Source organism: Ostrinia nubilalis, chromosome 11 (assembly GCF_963855985.1).
Source record: "Ostrinia nubilalis chromosome 11, ilOstNubi1.1, whole genome shotgun sequence".
Classification (NCBI taxonomy): domain Eukaryota; kingdom Metazoa; phylum Arthropoda; class Insecta; order Lepidoptera; family Crambidae; genus Ostrinia; species Ostrinia nubilalis.
In genome coordinates, this window is record NC_087098.1 from 9,610,875 (window position 1) to 9,630,116 (window position 19,242).

The 19,242-nt window shown below is 39.1% G+C and overlaps 1 protein-coding gene across 1 annotated transcript; it reads right to left on the minus strand.

The window, feature by feature from the left end:
- Positions 1 to 86: 86 nt before the first annotated feature.
- Positions 87 to 18,997, minus strand: LOC135076249 (ribosomal protein S6 kinase 2 beta). Its single transcript, XM_063970733.1, has 14 exons — positions 18,210 to 18,997; positions 17,550 to 17,822; positions 17,289 to 17,474; positions 16,851 to 17,135; positions 16,607 to 16,761; positions 16,441 to 16,528; positions 15,930 to 16,060; positions 14,007 to 14,165; positions 13,490 to 13,627; positions 12,795 to 13,001; positions 11,425 to 11,624; positions 10,812 to 10,909; positions 6,304 to 6,531; positions 87 to 4,716 (listed from the first exon to the last, which is right to left on the minus strand). Exons 1-14 carry the CDS (start codon positions 18,261 to 18,263, stop codon positions 4,606 to 4,608), a joined length of 2,313 nt encoding a protein of 770 aa, XP_063826803.1. The 5' UTR covers positions 18,264 to 18,997; the 3' UTR covers positions 87 to 4,605.
- Between the last annotated feature and the right edge of the window lie 245 nt (positions 18,998 to 19,242).

Below are 19,242 nucleotides of genomic sequence, written 5' to 3' on the forward strand. Positions count from 1 at the left end.
AATGTAGATGCTCAAACTTGCAATCTGTATTAGAAAATCATGTCTAAAGAACATAGAGGAAAATAAAATTTAAGTAAAACAATAAGTAAGCAATGTCAACAATATATTTATTTTACACATCTAATTCAATATGAGTTCTTTCTATAAACAACAATTCATTACTATTTTGTAGAAATTTCATTTCTATTCAGAGATAGAAAAATAGATGAATGTGACAATGCAACATTAACACATCACTATAAGCATTACACAATATGAGGTCGACTCTGTGGTCCTGTTCACAGCTCCCACTAGTTACAATTTATAATAAACATTAACAGATTCAACTTGTGATTACACTCTTACTACAGATACAGTGTGGTATAGAAAAACTACTTATATAAACATCAAGTGTTTGTGAGTCAGTATGAAAATATTCCTTTAGTATATTATAACAAGTTTGTGGGCAAGCTCTGTCCAATATTTATGAACATTATTCCCAATTTTTATTTAATTATTATTACATAAAAATAGCAATAAATTACTAAAACTTAAGGCTACTTATGGTAGTAAGTTTTTTGGGGCAAGTATCCATGTTGTTGAAATCTACATAATCTGGTACTTTATGGTGCAAGTTTAATTTAGCAAACTACCAATTTTTTGCATTTGAATATTTTTGTGCTTTCTAAGTTTGAAAATCGTCTAATATCCTAAATGGTGAGATGCAAGCAGTTACTATCTACAAACATCACTAAAAATTTTGTACTTTGAACAAGGATAGATAAAGATTATAGGGGTGTAACTAAATTAAATTGTATTCAAAATTAGTTAAAAAAGAGTACTTTAACAAGAACAATCTAACAAGTGAAGGTGATAATTGTTTAATATTTTGGCCATTTGTAAGTACTTTGTTTCAGTAGAAAATGTGGACGTTTATAACATAGTATTACAATCACATTCGTTCTATCGACTTGCGTGCACCAGATATGTTGTTATGATTAATATTATAGATATAGACAACTATAAATGTACTTCCGACTCTCAAACCGCCACTAAATGGTTACCATTCTTATAAGTTGTAATTATAATTACGATAAATATTATGTTTAAGATCAATTCCTTTAGTTGATAAAACTTTATATACGATAAAATGTTTTGACACGGACACAGTTAATACAAATCTACATAATAATAATATAAAATCAATGTAATGTTTCATGCATGGTCGATGATGTACTAGATTTTCATAAACAAACACTTCCCGGGTTTAATTTAAAAATACATTGCCACCATAATGATCTTATTTTATATAAAAATTGGACGTGTTAAAGTTGGTTTTAACAAGTCTAGCTAAACCTTAAAAACTTATTGGTTAGGCCGGTATTAAAACATAAAACTGAGCACATACACATAGGTTGGTTTCAGGGGTTGTTCTACTGTTCATTTAACACTATGATTCAAATTCCAGTAAATTATGAGCAGACTACTAAATATAAACAACAATCTAACACAATTTTATGATTTGTTTCATTGCTACAATTTCAAGGTTTCAGCGGTATTATTTGTGTCGATACCTACATAATGTAGGTACATTCGTCAATAATGATTAGTGAAGTATCGGCAAAAAGGCTTATTCCACTATTTGACGGGGATTGTCAACGGGGATAAGTGAACTTTTTGTTCACTATTCCCCGTTAACGTTAAATTGGAACTTATAATGGGGAATAATGAACTAAACAGTTCATTAATCAACATTACGTACAAAATAAAATCCTAATATAACGGGGATTAATGAACTTTTTAGTTCATTATTCCCCATTATAAGCTCCCATTGGCGTTAACGGGGATTAGTGAACAAAAAGTTCACTATTCCCCGTTGACGGGGATTGTCAACGGGGAATAGTGGAATAAGCCGGCAAAAAGAGCGAATAAACCTGAAGGAAAATTAGAAGTACCTATGTTTAAACAAAAAAATAATTGTTAAAAGATATAAAATAAATTAGAGAATGGAGATTATGACAAAACCCTCCACTATAATGGAGGAGGCTCATAGTCCAGCAGTGGACTGTAAAGGGCTGTTGATGATGATAATGATAAAATAAATTCCATTAATTAGTTCCATTAACACACTGTGTAAAAAGAAAATTTTATATTAACTACTGACTCTTTTTAACTGTCGAGATCTCGAAATAAATAAATTATGATTTCCAAAATTCGTGTTTCCATTTACATTGCTATTTTTTTTAAAATGATGGCTGACGTATTTTAGTGGGTGATAATTACTATGTACATGTTTAAACAACATTCCAGTTCATTAATAATATCTTATGTAACAAAATAAAAATAGAATAACCAAGTGCGAGGCAATGCGTGGTACGGGACAAATTGTCCGCATTTTCAAAGTGCTTCAATAAAACTAGTCACAAAAGTTGTGTCCAAGGTATTTTGTCCCGTGGGCGTGGACTTTTTGAAATGTGACTACGACACTGTTTCCATCAACGCGCATCTAACCCAGGCACCGACTTATTTTAATATGTTACTTGATAATAATAATTATTTTATCTAATTCAATATATTAAAAAAACTACAAAAAAGAATCTTTGGTGAAATTATTATGTCAACATTGATTTAATACAATCACTAGAAATATAACAGTTTGAAATGAAGTGAAAAAATATGTCTGAAGTTTAACTATGTCTAAACCACAATGACCAATAGAAAATGACAAGAACTACTTTCGATGATATTGGAAGAAAAAAACATCAGCAAGCTTAACTTAATCAGACTACAGTTAAAAAAAATTAAGTCATAAACCAACACCTTTAGCTACAGGTACAATTAACATAGTACAGGCCGTCAAACGTCTCATGGCCAGTCGATTTCCATGGAATGTCACCAACTACCAATGGGAGCCGTACAAAAGTGAGACGTTGTACAGTATACTATAATATTTACAAAATAGGGCTATGCTCTATTTAATGTAAAGATGTCAATGAATGATGTAAATGGCACCTTGGTAGTTATAGTGCTACTCAAAATATAGTTTTACCTATAATTTGTCCCAATCATCACACCAATCACCTAGCCCCAAACTAAGCAAAGCTTTTACTTTGGCGACTAGATAACCGATAATAAACATACTTAAATAGGTACTATACATAATACACACACTACAAACATCATGGATTACGTGTAATTAATGCAAGTGCTCATCACACAAACATTAGTCCTCCGCGGAATTCGAATCCACAATACAGTTGGCGTTGTAGTCTGGTACATATACATTTTAATTAAGCACAAACATATTATAATTCTTATTATACATATAGACATATTTTTAACTAATAAAATAATCAATTTATAATTTTATGTATTTACTAAACCTACAATATTGACCAATTAATTTGTATAAATAATCATTACCATTATTGTATTGTAATTGTATAAAATATATTTATGAATTAATTGTGGTAAATGCCGTAATTTATCTAATCTCTGAGCAATTTAGGCCTTAGCGATATGAAAGAAAGGAATTGCTAAATATTGTGATACGTTAATTACATTGACATGGGTATCCATTGACAATTTTTTTGAAGTAATTATTTCTTTACAAAATATACTAATATGAATTTCTAAATAACAGTAAGTAACACAATTATTAGTCTTTTAAAAAAAATACGGTCGTATTATGCGTAAAATTACTATAATAATTTTATTTGAGAGTAAACATTTTCATACATAGATATTTAAACGAAAATATGAACTCTTGTATTTATTATGTATTGTGATAATACACTTCTTAATATTAATTCTTAAGCCTAATGGATAATATTACAAAAATATAAATTATACCTTGTTTAAAGAAGATAAAATAAGATAGAAAGACAATACTTAATAGACAGATAGGTCCAGGGAGTAATACTGTATAAAAATAAATCTATTCACAAAAATATATTCATTTGTATTATAGGTGGTAGGTAGATACTTTTGTGACATGTAAAAAATATATTGCACTTTCAATAGAACATACAAGTTATATCATAGTAAAACATATTAAGTTTGATTTAATTCTAATGGCACAGATAGGACTACAAAAAGTAATAAGGTGGGCAAGCAACTCATGCTTAAAAATTTAATGTTCATCGCTTATATGTAATCATTTTGAAGGAAGACCACTCACATATACATATTTTCCTAACATTCACATATTTTTGTATAACATAATTGAATGCGAAAATGGAATGTTAATAAATTAGATTTGTTCGAAATGCATACAATATATTAATATTTTTGATAAACAAAAATTGCTTATTCGACGTAAATGTTTTGACGATCACATGATGTTTTTATAACTTAATTTTCGGCATATTAAATTCAATATTCTTACAAAGTAGTTAATTTGTGTCATTTATTCGATAAATCAGGCAAATCGCTATCGCAATTAGTCAATAATAATTAGTCATAGTTCAATATTTGTTTCATTTTGACGTTCTGAAAAACGTCTGTCGTTGACACGAAATCTTCAAGTGGATATGTGAGATCCACAATAGATTCATTTGCGAACTCGTCGGTTGGCTCGAATGTTTCTTGCCTTGTGTCACTTAAGATACTCGTATACCTGCGTGTCTAAAGTTGTGTAGGCGGGAATCGACGCTGCGGCTTGCTGCGACGCTGCGCGAGAGTGGACTGCGACACCGGACCGAGGACTTGCGGGGTCAGGGGAGACGCTGTCATGGCCTGGCGAAACAATTCTAATGTTCAGAAATGCACTAACGATTGCACCTCAGAAGTACACATATTATTTTTGACAAAATCGCATTTAGCAAAACTTTGTAACGTATTACAGTGATTACCTTGATGTGCTGTTAATGCTGCCCGAACGTAAGCCATAAATAAGTGTGGACAACGAGACTGTTTTGTTTTAAAGAGTCACTGTTTTCCAGACCAGAGACAATAATAACGGGGTGTCGCGGCGTCGTTTTCACACAATAGAAAATCTCTATTTAACTAGAGGCATAAAGGATTTGACATCCATTTCCCACATACTGGCTCAAAGGATAGGTCGTCTTTCTTTTGAAATTAAATGACTCGATGATGAATAGCAAATCTGTTATTTGAAATGACTGTCTAGGTTCTCGTTGGCGACCTCGCGCAGCAGGTCACTAATGTCTAACAAACAAACCTGGAAGGTGAGGTCGACGGCGCGGGCTGGCCGGGCTGCAGCCAGGGCTCGCGCAGCAGGTCACTAATGTCCAACAAACACACCTGGAAGGTGAGGTCGACGGCGCGGGCTGGCCGGGCTGCAGCCAGGGCTCGCGCAGCAGGTCACTAATGTCCAACAAACACACCTGGAAGGTGAGGTCGACGGCGCGGGCTGGCCGGGCTGCAGCCAGGGCTCGCGCAGCAGGTCACTAATGTCCAACAAACACACCTGGAAGGTGAGGTCGACGGCGCGGGCTGGCCGGGCTGCAGCCAGGGCTCGCGCAGCAGGTCACTAATGTCCAACAAACACACCTGGAAGGTGAGGTCGACGGCGCGGGCTGGCCGGGCTGCAGCCAGGGCTCGCGCAGCAGGTCACTAATGTCCAACAAACACACCTGGAAGGTGAGGTCGACGGCGCGGGCTGGCCGGGCTGCAGCCAGGGCTCGCGCAGCAGGTCACTAATGTCCAACAAACACACCTGGAAGGTGAGGTCGACGGCGCGGGCTGGCCGGGCTGCAGCCAGGGCTCGCGCAGCAGGTCACTAATGTCCAACAAACACACCTGGAAGGTGAGGTCGACGGCGCGGGCTGGCCGGGCTGCAGCCAGGGCTCGCGCAGCAGGTCACTAATGTCCAACAAACACACCTGGAAGGTGAGGTCGACGGCGCGGGCTGGCCGGGCTGCAGCCAGGGCTCGCGCAGCAGGTCACTAATGTCCAACAAACACACCTGGAAGGTGAGGTCGACGGCGCGGGCTGGCCGGGCTGCAGCCAGGGCTCGCGCAGCAGGTCACTAATGTCCAACAAACACACCTGGAAGGTGAGGTCGACGGCGCGGGCTGGCCGGGCTGCAGCCAGGGCTCGCGCAGCAGGTCACTAATGTCCAACAAACACACCTGGAAGGTGAGGTCGACGGCGCGGGCTGGCCGGGCTGCAGCCAGGGCTCGCGCAGCAGGTCACTAATGTCCAACAAACACACCTGGAAGGTGAGGTCGACGGCGCGGCGCAGGTCGGCGGCGGGCGGCGGCGCGTCGGCGTCCGGCAGCGGCGCGGCGGGCGCGGGCGCGGGCTGGCCGGGCTGCAGCCAGGGCTCGCGCAGCAGGTCACTATGTCTAACAAACAAACCTGGAAGGTGAGGTCGACGGCGCGGCGCAGGTCGGCGGCGGGCGGCGGCGCGTCGGCGTCGGGCAGCGGCGCGGCGGGCGCGGGCGCGGGCTGGCCGGGCTGCAGCCAGGGCTCGCGCAGCAGGTCGGCGGCGCGCGGCCGCAGCGCCGGCTCCAGCTGCAGCATGCGCCGCACGCAGCCGCGCGCCTCGCCCGACACGCCGCGCCACACGCCGCTCGACAGCTCCACCTGCAACCGTATTCACGTTCACGTGGTATTCAAATATGGGGCACACGCCGTGGCCTTCGTCACCGTGGGCCAAGGCATATGCTGAGTGGGGTCCCGTTGCAGTGGGCATCTTGTTTGTGAATGGGGTGGCACTGCTCATTTACACTTGTTTTTATTTTTTTCTTCTTTTATGTGCCACTGTCATGTCTATGTTATTGCCTGTATTTGTATGATGTCCATTGTCCATTTTAATAAATGTATCTTTCTTTCTTTCAAATACATCCTGGGTCGAATCCCGAAAAGTCGTAACTAACAAAATAACGATATTGAGTTAAACACACCATGTGATTAAAAAAACATGCATCTCATAACCTCACAAAAGATCATAACTGAATTATTTACCAGGAAGCCAGTATTGACAGTTAAAAATGGCCGAAACACACATTTTTTTCCATATTTCCATACCTTAAATTTTCTTTAAACGTCGCTCCTGTTTTAAAAAAAACCAGTTACGTCTATTCGTGATTCGACCCACGAGTTTATTCAGTACATAGGCCCTTTCCAGGGCACTTATACACGTCCCAAATATAGCTAGCCCTACTACCACTTAGGTTCGGAACAACATATGGGCTGAGAAGAAGTGGCGGAAAAACTCAGTCATCTTTGTCAGTTTCTTTTTAATCCAATACGAGTAATTTATAGCTTACATGACACGTAATACGTGCGAGCTAGGCAGGTAAAATCCACGCATCCTTGTCATTTCGACACATTTCGATACAACGATCGCTCGATAGGATCGCGACTCAGCGATTTGTCATTTTTGACGTTCAATCACAGGCATCCGATTAAGGCCGGGTAGCAGAGAAAATGGCGAAAATGAGGTTTTCATTTTTCATTTTTGAGGTACTAAACAGTAAAATTAAAGGCTAAGATTTTTATTGGGCATAGTTGAGGATATTTTCTAGGGCTATTAACGGATGGAAACACGATTTGATGAAGTTGACTCGATAGAATAAATTCCCAAAGTTACCTCTATTCGTTTTCTATTTATGGTTTTATTTTTAAAATAAGCGATTTGAGATTCTAAATCTTTTACTAAACTAAAGTTCAGAAATAACTTGAGGGCTTTTAACGGATGAAATTTTTATATTGCGTCTTATTTAGTTACTATGTTAAAAAATGTGGAAAAAATCGTCCATGACGGCTTGGACAATCTCAATCAGTCGCGCGGTGGCGCTTACGGAGGACGGACGCGTGTCAGTTTTTTGGTCGTGACAGTTCGCGATTTGTCAATATTTTTGACAATGATGACTTTGATGAGTCACAGTATAATAATATCAGTGTTACTGGAGAAAGCTTAAATTTTTGATAATTAAAAATTATCAATTTTGTCTACCTATTGAAATTTAAATCGTTCGCATCCTTTTAAACGAAGACTCTACTCATGATACATAGTACATTCCTCAAATATGAGACAAAAATTAATGAGTTAAAATTACATTTTAATAGTACCTACATACAATCGTCTTACACTCTTTAGAAGAGCACACTGACACAAATAAATAATAAAAAATACTGTCTAAGGTCTGTAGCTAAAGGTCTAAGCTGTAAGATAGAAGAATCTTCTAGCCAAAAAGATGGCAGATGCAGCAGATGTCAACGGATTTACAACTGGAGTTCATATGACTCCTTGTAGACTTGAGTCTCTAGAGCGTCCCTTCCTCCACCATGCGTAAGAATTTTCACAAAAATACTGTCTAAGGTCTGTAGCTAAAGATGGTAAAGGATAAAGGTGCCAAGATTATGAAACATGTAAAGTTTGCCTGCACCGACTCCAAAAGTATCAATCATGGTATACCTACATAAATATTAATAATTAATTCGTCCTAATAAATAAGTAGGTAATTAGTAATTATTTTTCTACGTTTTAGTGTAGGTACGTTTTTTGGAGTCGGTTTTATTTTTTTTTATAAAATTTTACTTATTTCTTGCTTTTTAGTTAACTAATTATTACCTTGATGTTACCACTGAAGGTAGGCAGTACACTGAGACCAAAAAAAATTGGTTCATAATCGGCGGAGATATTGCGTATAAAAAAGTTCATCCCCAATTTTCCACCCTTGGGGGTGAAATATTTTCTTCAAATTCGCATGAAACCACCCTTTTGATAATACCTATTCAACAAAAAAATAATCGTTCAAATTGGTTTATAATCGGCGGAGATATTGCGTATAAAAAAGTTCATCCCCGATTTTCCACCCTTGGGGGTTGTTTTTTTTATTATTAAATTTAAATGGGACCACCCTTGAGATATTACCTATACGCCGAAAAAAGATTTGTTCAAATCGGTTCATAATTGGCGGAGTTATCGCGTAACAAACATAGAAAAAAAAAAAAAAAAAAAAAAAAAAAACATACGGGTCGAATTGAGAACCTCCTCCTTTTTTGAAGTCGGTTGAAAAGATGGCAGATGCAGCAGATGTCAACGGATTTAAAACTGGAGTTCATGTGACTCCTTGTAGACTTGAGTGTCTAGAGCGTCCCTTCCTCCACCATGCGTAAGAATTTTCACAAAAATACTGTCTAAGGTCTGTAGCTAAAGGTCTAAGCTGCATGATAGAAGAATCTTCTAGCCAAAAAGATGGCAGATGCAGCAGATGTCAACGGATTTAAAACTTGGAGTTCATGTGACTCCTTCTAGACTTGAGTCTCTAGAGCGTCCCTTCCTCCACCATGCGTAAAAGTTTTCCAAAAATACTGTCTGAGGTCTGTAATAAAAGTCTAAACTGCAAGATAGAAGAATCTGATGCAGCATATATCAACGGATTTAAGACTGGACTGGCACCACCTTGCAATGTCATCCTCTCATTGTTATCTGTCATGTAAATTATTTTTAAAATGTATTTAAAAAATAAAATGTTCGTTTTATTATTTCAATAATCTGACCTCTCAACTCAACTACACAAACACCTTTGTTCGCAACTGTACTGACGAAACCTCGATATTATACCGTTCATTTAAGATGGCAAGCTTTTTGCTGCGGTAATGCACTCCAGGTAACCGTGTGTGATGCTTATTGCTCATAGTGATTTTCGATACAGAGCCCCGTACATACGTTATACATAAATTATGGAAAGAAAATACCCAGACCAATACAAACAAATATGTATGCAATTTTAGTATGATATGTTTATTTATTAATAAACAAAAAGACTGAACAAAATTGATGCGTGTACTGATTAATGTAATTAACCACATGCAAAGCTTTGTGAATTGCAACAACTATAATTTATTATCCAAGCTCTAAATAATCGCTACTACGAGTAACTGATCATAAAATGTTTTTCCAATCGCTCAAGCTCCCGAGGATCTACCGATAGATCGGGTGACGTAATCTTAAAATTCTTTTAGCCGGCGCGGAACTTCCGGAAGGTCGGGTGACGCCACGCCTCTTTGAACCGTGTTTACTTTGGCAGTTATATTCTATATTTATTCGATTCTAAAATATATTCCCAAAAATTTTGAAAGTTGTTTTAATTTGTATCACTTGGATATGATTTGTATTAGAAAGTGCTGTGAGTGTGACGCTTGAACGGAAGGAAGTCAACCTAACCTAACCAACTGCGTATTTCTAAACTGCGTATTTCTATACTGTGTAGCCGCGAGAGCTCTTTGGCGCGCTGTCTTCGGCGAAGTATTGCGCGCGCAGATTTTGACAGCGCGAAATACCTACTTTAGCAGAAATACCAAGCCTTAAAGCGAACTTCAAAATAGGTAAGTTCTTGCAACTCACGAAGGCGAGTGAGCTTTACTTGTGTGTACGTGTTTATGCACATAACGATAGTGTAATGTCTATCAAAACTTTTGAAAAACGATCAGTAGCCACCACACATTTTATGTAAGAGTAGGTGCACACCGTTGATTTTTAGTTGGCCGATAGTTGTCCCCGATTTTAAATTGTATGAAGAATCGGCCAAATCGAATCGGCGTAGTGTGCGCACTCCCATACATGCCCATACTGATCAACTGCCCGACTAAACTATCGGCCGACGAAAAATCAACGGTGTGCGCCTACCTCTAAAGGTGAATACCGCGGAGGCACGCGGTGTAGTGTGACGTGTTATTATAGATCCTCGCGGCCTCGGTATTTACCAAAAAGTTTCTATAATTCATAGATTTCTAACTTTTCGTACCATAAAGTTTCTGAAATACACGCTGTGGTATTATGTCATGAATTAACGAGTACATAAAAATAGAAAAAAATGCCATATTAAAAAATCAAAGGAATTCTGATTACTGACCTTTCCAGATTCGATCCTAGCTAATATAGCTTCAGGGGTGTCGTCCCCTGTCGAAGCGAATGGCGTCCTACCGGATAGCATAATGTATGCTAGCACACCTGAAATAATAATCACATTAGTCGCAAAAATCTTGCCTGCATCTGCAAAAAAATAAAAATAAACAATGAGTCAATGGGGATGACATAATTGATGAGCGACTTTAGGCATTTTTAGCTAAAGGAAAGGAGTCTTCTAGTCATCAATCATCTCAAGCTGCATATGGAATACGCACTGGAAACACTTCAGTCCATTGTTGGGCATAGATCTCTCATAGAGCAGAACTAATCTCGTGAGATTCAAAGCTAGTATAATGATGGCTGCCGTTTTTACGCTCACCAGTTGGCGCCATTTGGTAAGTGACAGGATCTCACTCGATTTTTTTTTACTTATAAGACCAGATAGAAAGCCTTCAAGGAATTGTTGGTCAGGTCAAAGTGAACGCAGCCCGCGTCATATTTATTTATTTATTAGGTACACCAACAAATAAAGTCACATACATACATACAAATTGTATGATTACTTTGACCTGACCACAGACTGCATCCAGTGTGACAAATTCTTCATAGTCACGTACCTAAGCTCCATATATCACACGCAGCATCATAGCCCGCTCGTTTCAAAACTTCAGGCGCAACGAAGTTGGCGGTGTAACATGGCGTCATCAAAAGACCATTCTCAGCGCGCAGTTGCTTCGCGAGACCAAAGTCGACTAAGCGGATGTCATCAGGTTTTCGTTCTGATGTCGCGAACAAAATGTTCGATGGTTTTATGTCTCTAAAACAATAAAATTTTAATTAATAAAAGTACATACATTTCAAACCATAAAAGATAGCGTTGTGGTATTCGCGTGCCGTAGAACCTATGCATATGGTTGCTGGTACGAGTAAGTGATTCAGCCAGAGAAGCCATTAAACGGTTGGGTGCGGTTGGTCTGATTGAGTCACGTTAGATGGCACATTTTGCGCGACGCGACGCGACGCGACACGACACGACACCTTTGCATCTCATAAAATCTGGCGTCAGGGTTTTGCACCAACCAGGGCAAGTAACGCCGCTGCGTGCTGTGCTCGAGCCAGGAGACTCACCTGTGCACGACGCAGTGCCTGTGCAGGTAGTGCACAGCTTGCAGCACGTTGCGCAGCACAGGCGCCGCCTCGTGCTCCGGCAGGTAGCGCCGCTGCGTGCTGTGCTCGAGCCAGGAGACTCACCTGTGCACGACGCAGTGCCTGTGCAGGTAGTGCACGGCTTGCAGCACGTTGCGCAGCACAGGCGCCGCCTCGTGCTCCGGCAGGTAGCGCCGCTGCGTGCTGTGCTCGAGCCAGGAGACTCACCTGTGCACGACGCAGTGCCTGTGCAGGTAGTGCACGGCTTGCAGCACGTTGCGCAGCACAGGCGCCGCCTCGTGCTCCGGCAGGTAGCACCGCTGCGTGCTGTGCTCGAGCCAGGAGACTCACCTGTGCACGACGCAGTGCCTGTGCAGGTAGTGCACGGCTTGCAGCACGTTGCGCAGCACAGGCGCCGCCTCGTGCTCCGGCAGGTAGCGCCGCTGCGTGCTGTGCTCGAGCCAGGAGACTCACCTGTGCACGACGCAGTGCCTGTGCAGGTAGTGCACGGCTTGCAGCACGTTGCGCAGCACAGGCGCCGCCTCGTGCTCCGGCAGGTAGCGCCGCTGCGTGATGTGCTCGAGCCAGGACTCACCTGTGCACGACGCAGTGCCTGTGCAGGTAGTGCACGGCTTGCAGCACGTTGCGCAGCACAGGCGCCGCCTCGTGCTCCGGCAGGTAGCGCCGCTGCGTGCTGTGCTCGAGCCAGGAGACTCACCTGTGCACGACGCAGTGCCTGTGCAGGTAGTGCACGGCTTGCAGCACGTTGCGCAGCACAGGCGCCGCCTCGTGCTCCGGCAGGTAGCGCCGCTGCGTGCTGTGCTCGAGCCAGGAGACTCACCTGTGCACGACGCAGTGCCTGTGCAGGTAGTGCACGGCTTGCAGCACGTTGCGCAGCACAGGCGCCGCCTCGTGCTCCGGCAGGTAGCGCCGCTGCGTGATGTGCTCGAGCAGTTCCCCGCCGCGGCACAGCTCCGTGACCGCTAGTATGCGACCGCCTTCTTCGTAAACGCCGCGGAGCGTTATTATGTGAGGGTGTTGGCTGTATCTGTGGCAGTGTAAAATGCATGATCAATCCAGGGACTTACATTAGCTACGTAATTTTGTAATGTAATTCAATAACTCACAGGGACTTACTACATTAGCTACGTAATTTTGTAATGTAATTCAATAACTCATTATGAAACTGCCCGTTATTATAACCAAAGGTCTGATTTAAAATCTCTCAGTAAAAATAGTAGTGCTGACAAATTATTGACGTGTAAGTAAAATCTTCTTCTTCTTATTCGTTACGCTCTCGGCAGAGCGGTCGTGGTCACAAGTAAAATCTTACCAATGTGCAAGTTTGCATATAAAAAAGATAATATGAATTGTATAAACATAAACAGGGCATTTTTAAGATAATTTATCACACGCGATATAGATAAGAAAGATGATAAAATAATCTTATTAGTCATCAATCATTAAATAAATATCATTTTTGAAAACCCAATGTAATGAATCAAACTCATGGAAAAATTATGAAAACATACATACCTCAATAGTATCTCAATTTCTTCCCGAGGATCGTACTGCAACTTATCCATAATCTTTACTGCATATTGAACTTTAGACGTCTTGTGTTCACAAAGACGCACGACCGAAAACGATCCTGTGCCCAATTCGCCCATTAACCTACAATAAAAAAGTTGCTAGTCTATCATCGGATCATTTGTCCAATTTAATTCAGCATACACAACATCGGTAGCATAAATATTTTACAATTTTTATTTTTTTTAAATCAAAATTATCTTTATTCGTATAGACTATAGCGTAAAAAGGTTCTTAAGGAGCCTATACATGTCTAATTTTTTTGCGCTACCATACAATACCAACCGTATTACAATACAATATGAACTAGATAAAATCTCTGTCATAGATACAGTCCTGTGATTAGTCTAATTTTGGTTGAAAAAAACAGAAACCACAAGTGACGCCGAATGTTTATGAAAATGGTACCTGTGCCAGAAGGAGTCACTCTCCCTTAACATAGTCATTTATTATTAATACCAACCTGTATTCATCAAAGAAATTGTTTCTATTAACAAATCCAGACCAAAACTCTTCGGTTGATGTTTTGGCGTTTTGGTTGACGGCGTGATTTTGATTCTGGTTGTTAGTGAGTGTTTTATTATCATCGGTCAGCAAACATGGAGCGACGAAACTAAAGCCCCTGCAATAAGACAACAGATTTGAAGCTCCCCCAAAGTACATACATACTTTATTGCACACCACTCAAAGACTAATAAATACAAGATTTTAAAAAAAATCAAGAAATACTAAAGTTCCAACTGAAGAATTCATGAGGGTGGTATAAAGCTTAATAATGATCTTATTTAAATAAAAAAAAAAACTTATTAACTCCCGTTAATCGTTAAATTGATTACTCTACACAAACTATCTAAAATATGGTATAAATTATTACAACCTTCTTTTATTTTATTTATCACTAGCATAATGATCTTTGAAAGTACATAATCTATCAAATCTCTCGAAAAGTAATGCTTTAAGTTTCAACAAAGTTAACATTACATTAATATTAAAACGGATTAATAATTTATTTACGACGTTAACTCTTTGATGCAGTCATGCATGCTTATTATCGCTCAACCCAAGGTTCATTTGTATAAACAATTTTGAAAGATTAGTACTATCACAGTAAGTTATATCATCACTATCTTATCAAGTGTCTGTCTTCTGGGATAGTAACCACAAGTAAATACGAAGGAAATTAAAACACACGTCGTGTATTTAACTACAACTGTGAACAACAGCATTTCACGATAGTTACTAGGTCACCTAACAAAATTACATCGAGATCTTTAACATAATTATCTATTATTTTTGTTATTTTAACACAAATGCATGATCTATCTACCTATCAATAGTTGTTTCGTTTTAAAATATTAAATTATGTTCGACAGGTTTACGTGACTAAGCACCAACATTAACACAGCCAATCACAAAACAAATCTACAGTTCTACTCTTCGAATTTACTTTGAGCTGTATTTTATAAAACTACTTACTTTTTCTTGGATATAGTTATTTTATTTATGGGATTTTATGGGATAATTCATGGGTCGAATCACGAAAAGGCGTATCTAACAAAACGGCGATATTGAGTTAAACTTAAAAGATCATCTTGCATTGCATGCATCTTTTTTAAGAGTTTAAAAGTTCTTAAAAAAGATGCATTTTATAACCTCACAAAAGATCGTAACTGAATTCTTTTTCAGGAAGCCAGTATTGACAGGTAAAGGGCTCGAAAAGCATTTTTCCATATTTCAAATTATCTTTAAGCGTCGCTCCTCCTCCTGATAAAAATCATTTACGCCTTTTCGTGTTTCGACCCACGAAATGTAACATTTTCTCGATCAGATCACGTTTAATTCTTCTTATCGTTTCAAGCTCCGTATCTAGTTGTGGACGCCTTTATTTTATTCTATTGGTCCCGTGTCAAACTAGCAACAGCTTTGTGTATCTCCTTTGATCGGACAAAAGGAGATTCAACATGGTCGCATGTTGTACCGTATCATAACGGTGATCGGATCGGACAAAATGTAACATACACTGTTCGTTCATCAAAAGTTTTGACATACATTACACGACGTTATGTGCATGTAAGTACACGTACACACACAAGTGAAGCTCACTGGCGTGAGTTGCAAGAACTATACCCACAGATCACAGAAACTAAAGGGAGATGTGACAAGGGGGCGGGAAACAGAACACATTTCTCGTGAGTCACGAGTGGTGACATGTAAACTGTTTACATTACTTACGCAGTACTAAAGATTATTCGAACGTCGAGTACTGATACCGCAGTGGATAATGAGCACATATTTTGATTACTTTATGTGTGTGAATATCTAATGCGACACTGAGTTTCGAACTCAGCGCATTAGTTGGCATCTCTCTATATCTCTATGACTATACCTGAACAGCTCGTGAGCGTTAGCCGAGGCGGGCACCCCGGGCGAGTCCCGGGGCGTGCGGCAGGTGAACTCCGAGTCGAAGTAGAACGCGTCGTCTGCCCTGGACACCGCGGGACGGAACGGCGGCACAACCTGCCAAAAATTAATATTTATAAAAAGGGCTACGGGCTATAAAGTCAATCATTATTTAAAAAATAAAAATATTTGGGATGCTAAACTGACTAGCTCGCATAAATATTTATAACTATGTATATTTTAAAGTCTGTAAACCCTTGAAAAAGAGGCTGACAATAGTGACTGAGTTTCTTGTGCAGCTTCTTCTTAGGACTGCCAGTCCTGAGAAGAAGCAGCCCCCATTTATTGTCCCCAATCCCCATTTATTTATTATAGAAGAAGAGAAGAAGAATAGAGAAGAAGATAAATAGAAGTTGAAAATAAACATACTGCATTGTGAACATACTAAACAAATTGCAAATTATATTTCCATATTTAGATTAATATTTCTTACATACCTCTTTTTTCAGCAAAGCATCCCAATCTATATTTGCAAAGAACTCATGGCATTTGATATCTTCAATGCCATTTGGTCCAGCGCCCAGTCTGTAAGAAAATTAATGAAAGATAAAAGAAGATACAATAGGAATTTCATTGCTCATAGATAGACTATATTTAACATACCTGTTTTGTGGATTCCTTTTAAATAATGCTCTGAGCAAAGACTGTGCCTCTTCACTGAGATTTGAGGGCATTCCAAGTTTAGCCTTCAGGATTTGAGTCATTGTTTCATGTCTTGTAGATCCATGGAAAGGTAAATTTCCTGTAAGCATTTCAAACTGAAAGAAAGGAGAATCAGTAATCAGTAAATTTGATATACAGCTCAATTTATAGAAATAAAATTGCAAAGTTATTAAACATCTTTTACCATAAGTACTCCAAAAGACCACCAGTCGGCAGCAAAAGTGTGGCCTCTTCTGTTCACCACCTCAGGGGCCATGTACTCTACGGTACCACAAAAGCTATAAGCTTTATCACTACTTGGAGGCAACTTTGACAGACCAAAATCTGTGAGAGCAATATGACCATCAGCATCTAATAATATATTCTCAGGTTTGAGATCCCTGTATATAATTCCCAATTTGTGTACATGTTCTAATGCTAATGCCAGTTCAGCTAAGTAAAACTTGACATCTTCTTCAGTGAACATGACCTAAAATTTACAACACACCATTAAAATTTCGCCCTGCATCTGCTAACTGAAAATTTTGCATTTATTTGAAACAGAGCCATTATTTATCAAATTTTTTATAAAAACATTACACTTAACACTAGTTTAGTAAGAAAGTAAATAGTCATGCAATACCTCTTTGCTCAATCGAGAAAATAAGTCACCGCCACGAAGAAAATCTAATATTAAGTATAATTTCCCGGCAGTTTGAAATGCATAATGTAATTTAACAATAAATGGATGTCCCATTTCTACTAGAATATTTCTCTCCATTTTTGTACGTTCTCTGTCACGCACCTTTAAAGTTGCTTTTTTAAGTACCTATGAACAAAGAAAAATTGTTTTAATTTGATTAAATATTACTTTGGAAATCATCAGAATAACCAGAATAATTACCTTCATAGCATATAGAGTGCCAGCATCAGCACCTGAAACTTTTCTCACAAGGAACACTTTCCCAAAGGAGCCTTCTCCAAGCACTTTAAGCAATTCAAACTGAGAAGGGTCCGCCTTCTCATGGCCCTCCTTGACCACATCTTGCAGTTCCACCTCTCTTTCATAGTTGATCTCATTTGAATCTTGGCTCTCTGCTGTAGATGCCTGACGGGACTCAGCTGAATTCTCCACAACCATTGGAAGACTGTTTGGAGGCTGTCCTGGGTTAGTACGCTGTAAATTCAATGTAATATTTTTGTCATATTATATTTTTTTAAATAACAATTTTTCAGATAATAATGTGATCAACCATATTACAGTATTTTAAACCTATGACAGTAGCACTTATGCAGAAAACTGAGTAATAAAAGTATTAATACATACATTGAATTAATAAGTAAGGAAGGAAAGCAAAAACAAACAATATGGCTTTATCCTTGTAATGACTGATGTAGAAATTTAATTTACTTGATAGTATTAGCCTAGTGGGCGTTTCACGTAAATAAGTTTACTTCAGACATCCAACGTCGAGGCGCCTAGAATGAGTAATCAAATCAGGAAAAACCATTACTAGGTACAAATCCTGCATAATTAGCTACGCAAACAAATTGACAAACATACCGTGCCATCTACATTCTGCATTCGCCAAGGATCCGAGGAATTGGCCAAAGGCATTGTACTTCGTTTCAAGATGTAAACATACAAAAGCAAATTATAATACAATTAGCGTAATTCAATTACTCAACACTGCACGACATTTCTCACTATAGAGATAAAACCAAAAAAGTTGCCTCACACAACATGAAAGGCTTGATGTTAAACGAATTCACCAGAATTCACTTTTTTTTACTTGCTTGAATGGAAATCTACCTGACTGACACTAATGACAGTTTGATTTCTTTCGGTACACGAAACAAGAATAGACACCCGCAAGCACAGGGCCCCGATTACGCTAATTTTTACGTTTGTATTGGAGACGTTAAAATTTAGCGTATAATTATGGGGAGAGCTCGTCAAAGCGTGCCATTCCGATATGTCCAAATGGATATACATGGTCAAGTGATGTAGATTGTAGACATTGTTAATTTAAAATCAATTTGCTCAATCGTTCACTGGATCGTTACCACAGATATGGATTAGAGTAGATACAGCAAGTTGATCGTCAAAGCGTGCCATTCCGATATGTCCAAATGGACATACATGGTCGAGTGATGTTCATGTAATCCGATTACAACAATCGGTTACGATGATTTTACGAGGACAGTAGTACGAACACGGTAGAAAGAAGAAATTATTTACGGATTGAGAATTGTAATTAACAACACAAGTAACAAATAATTAATTAGAATAAAGTAGCAGTAGAAGAAGTATAAAGTAGCATTGTTTTTAATACATATCCTGCGATGTACTCTTAAGAGTTAAAACCATGGTCCCTGTATGTAGTGCACTCATACCGATCCCAAGGAACCGTACTTACTCATAACAATAAGACACACACTGATGCATGTATAGGTTATAGGTGTACCAGAATCTCATGGCAAATGGGGAAAATAAACTTTGTTGAGTGCAATACTGGGGAAATTGGATTAAACGATCTTGATACTGTTTAATTTTTATTTATGACTAATATTAATGAACATGAAGTACGAATGCC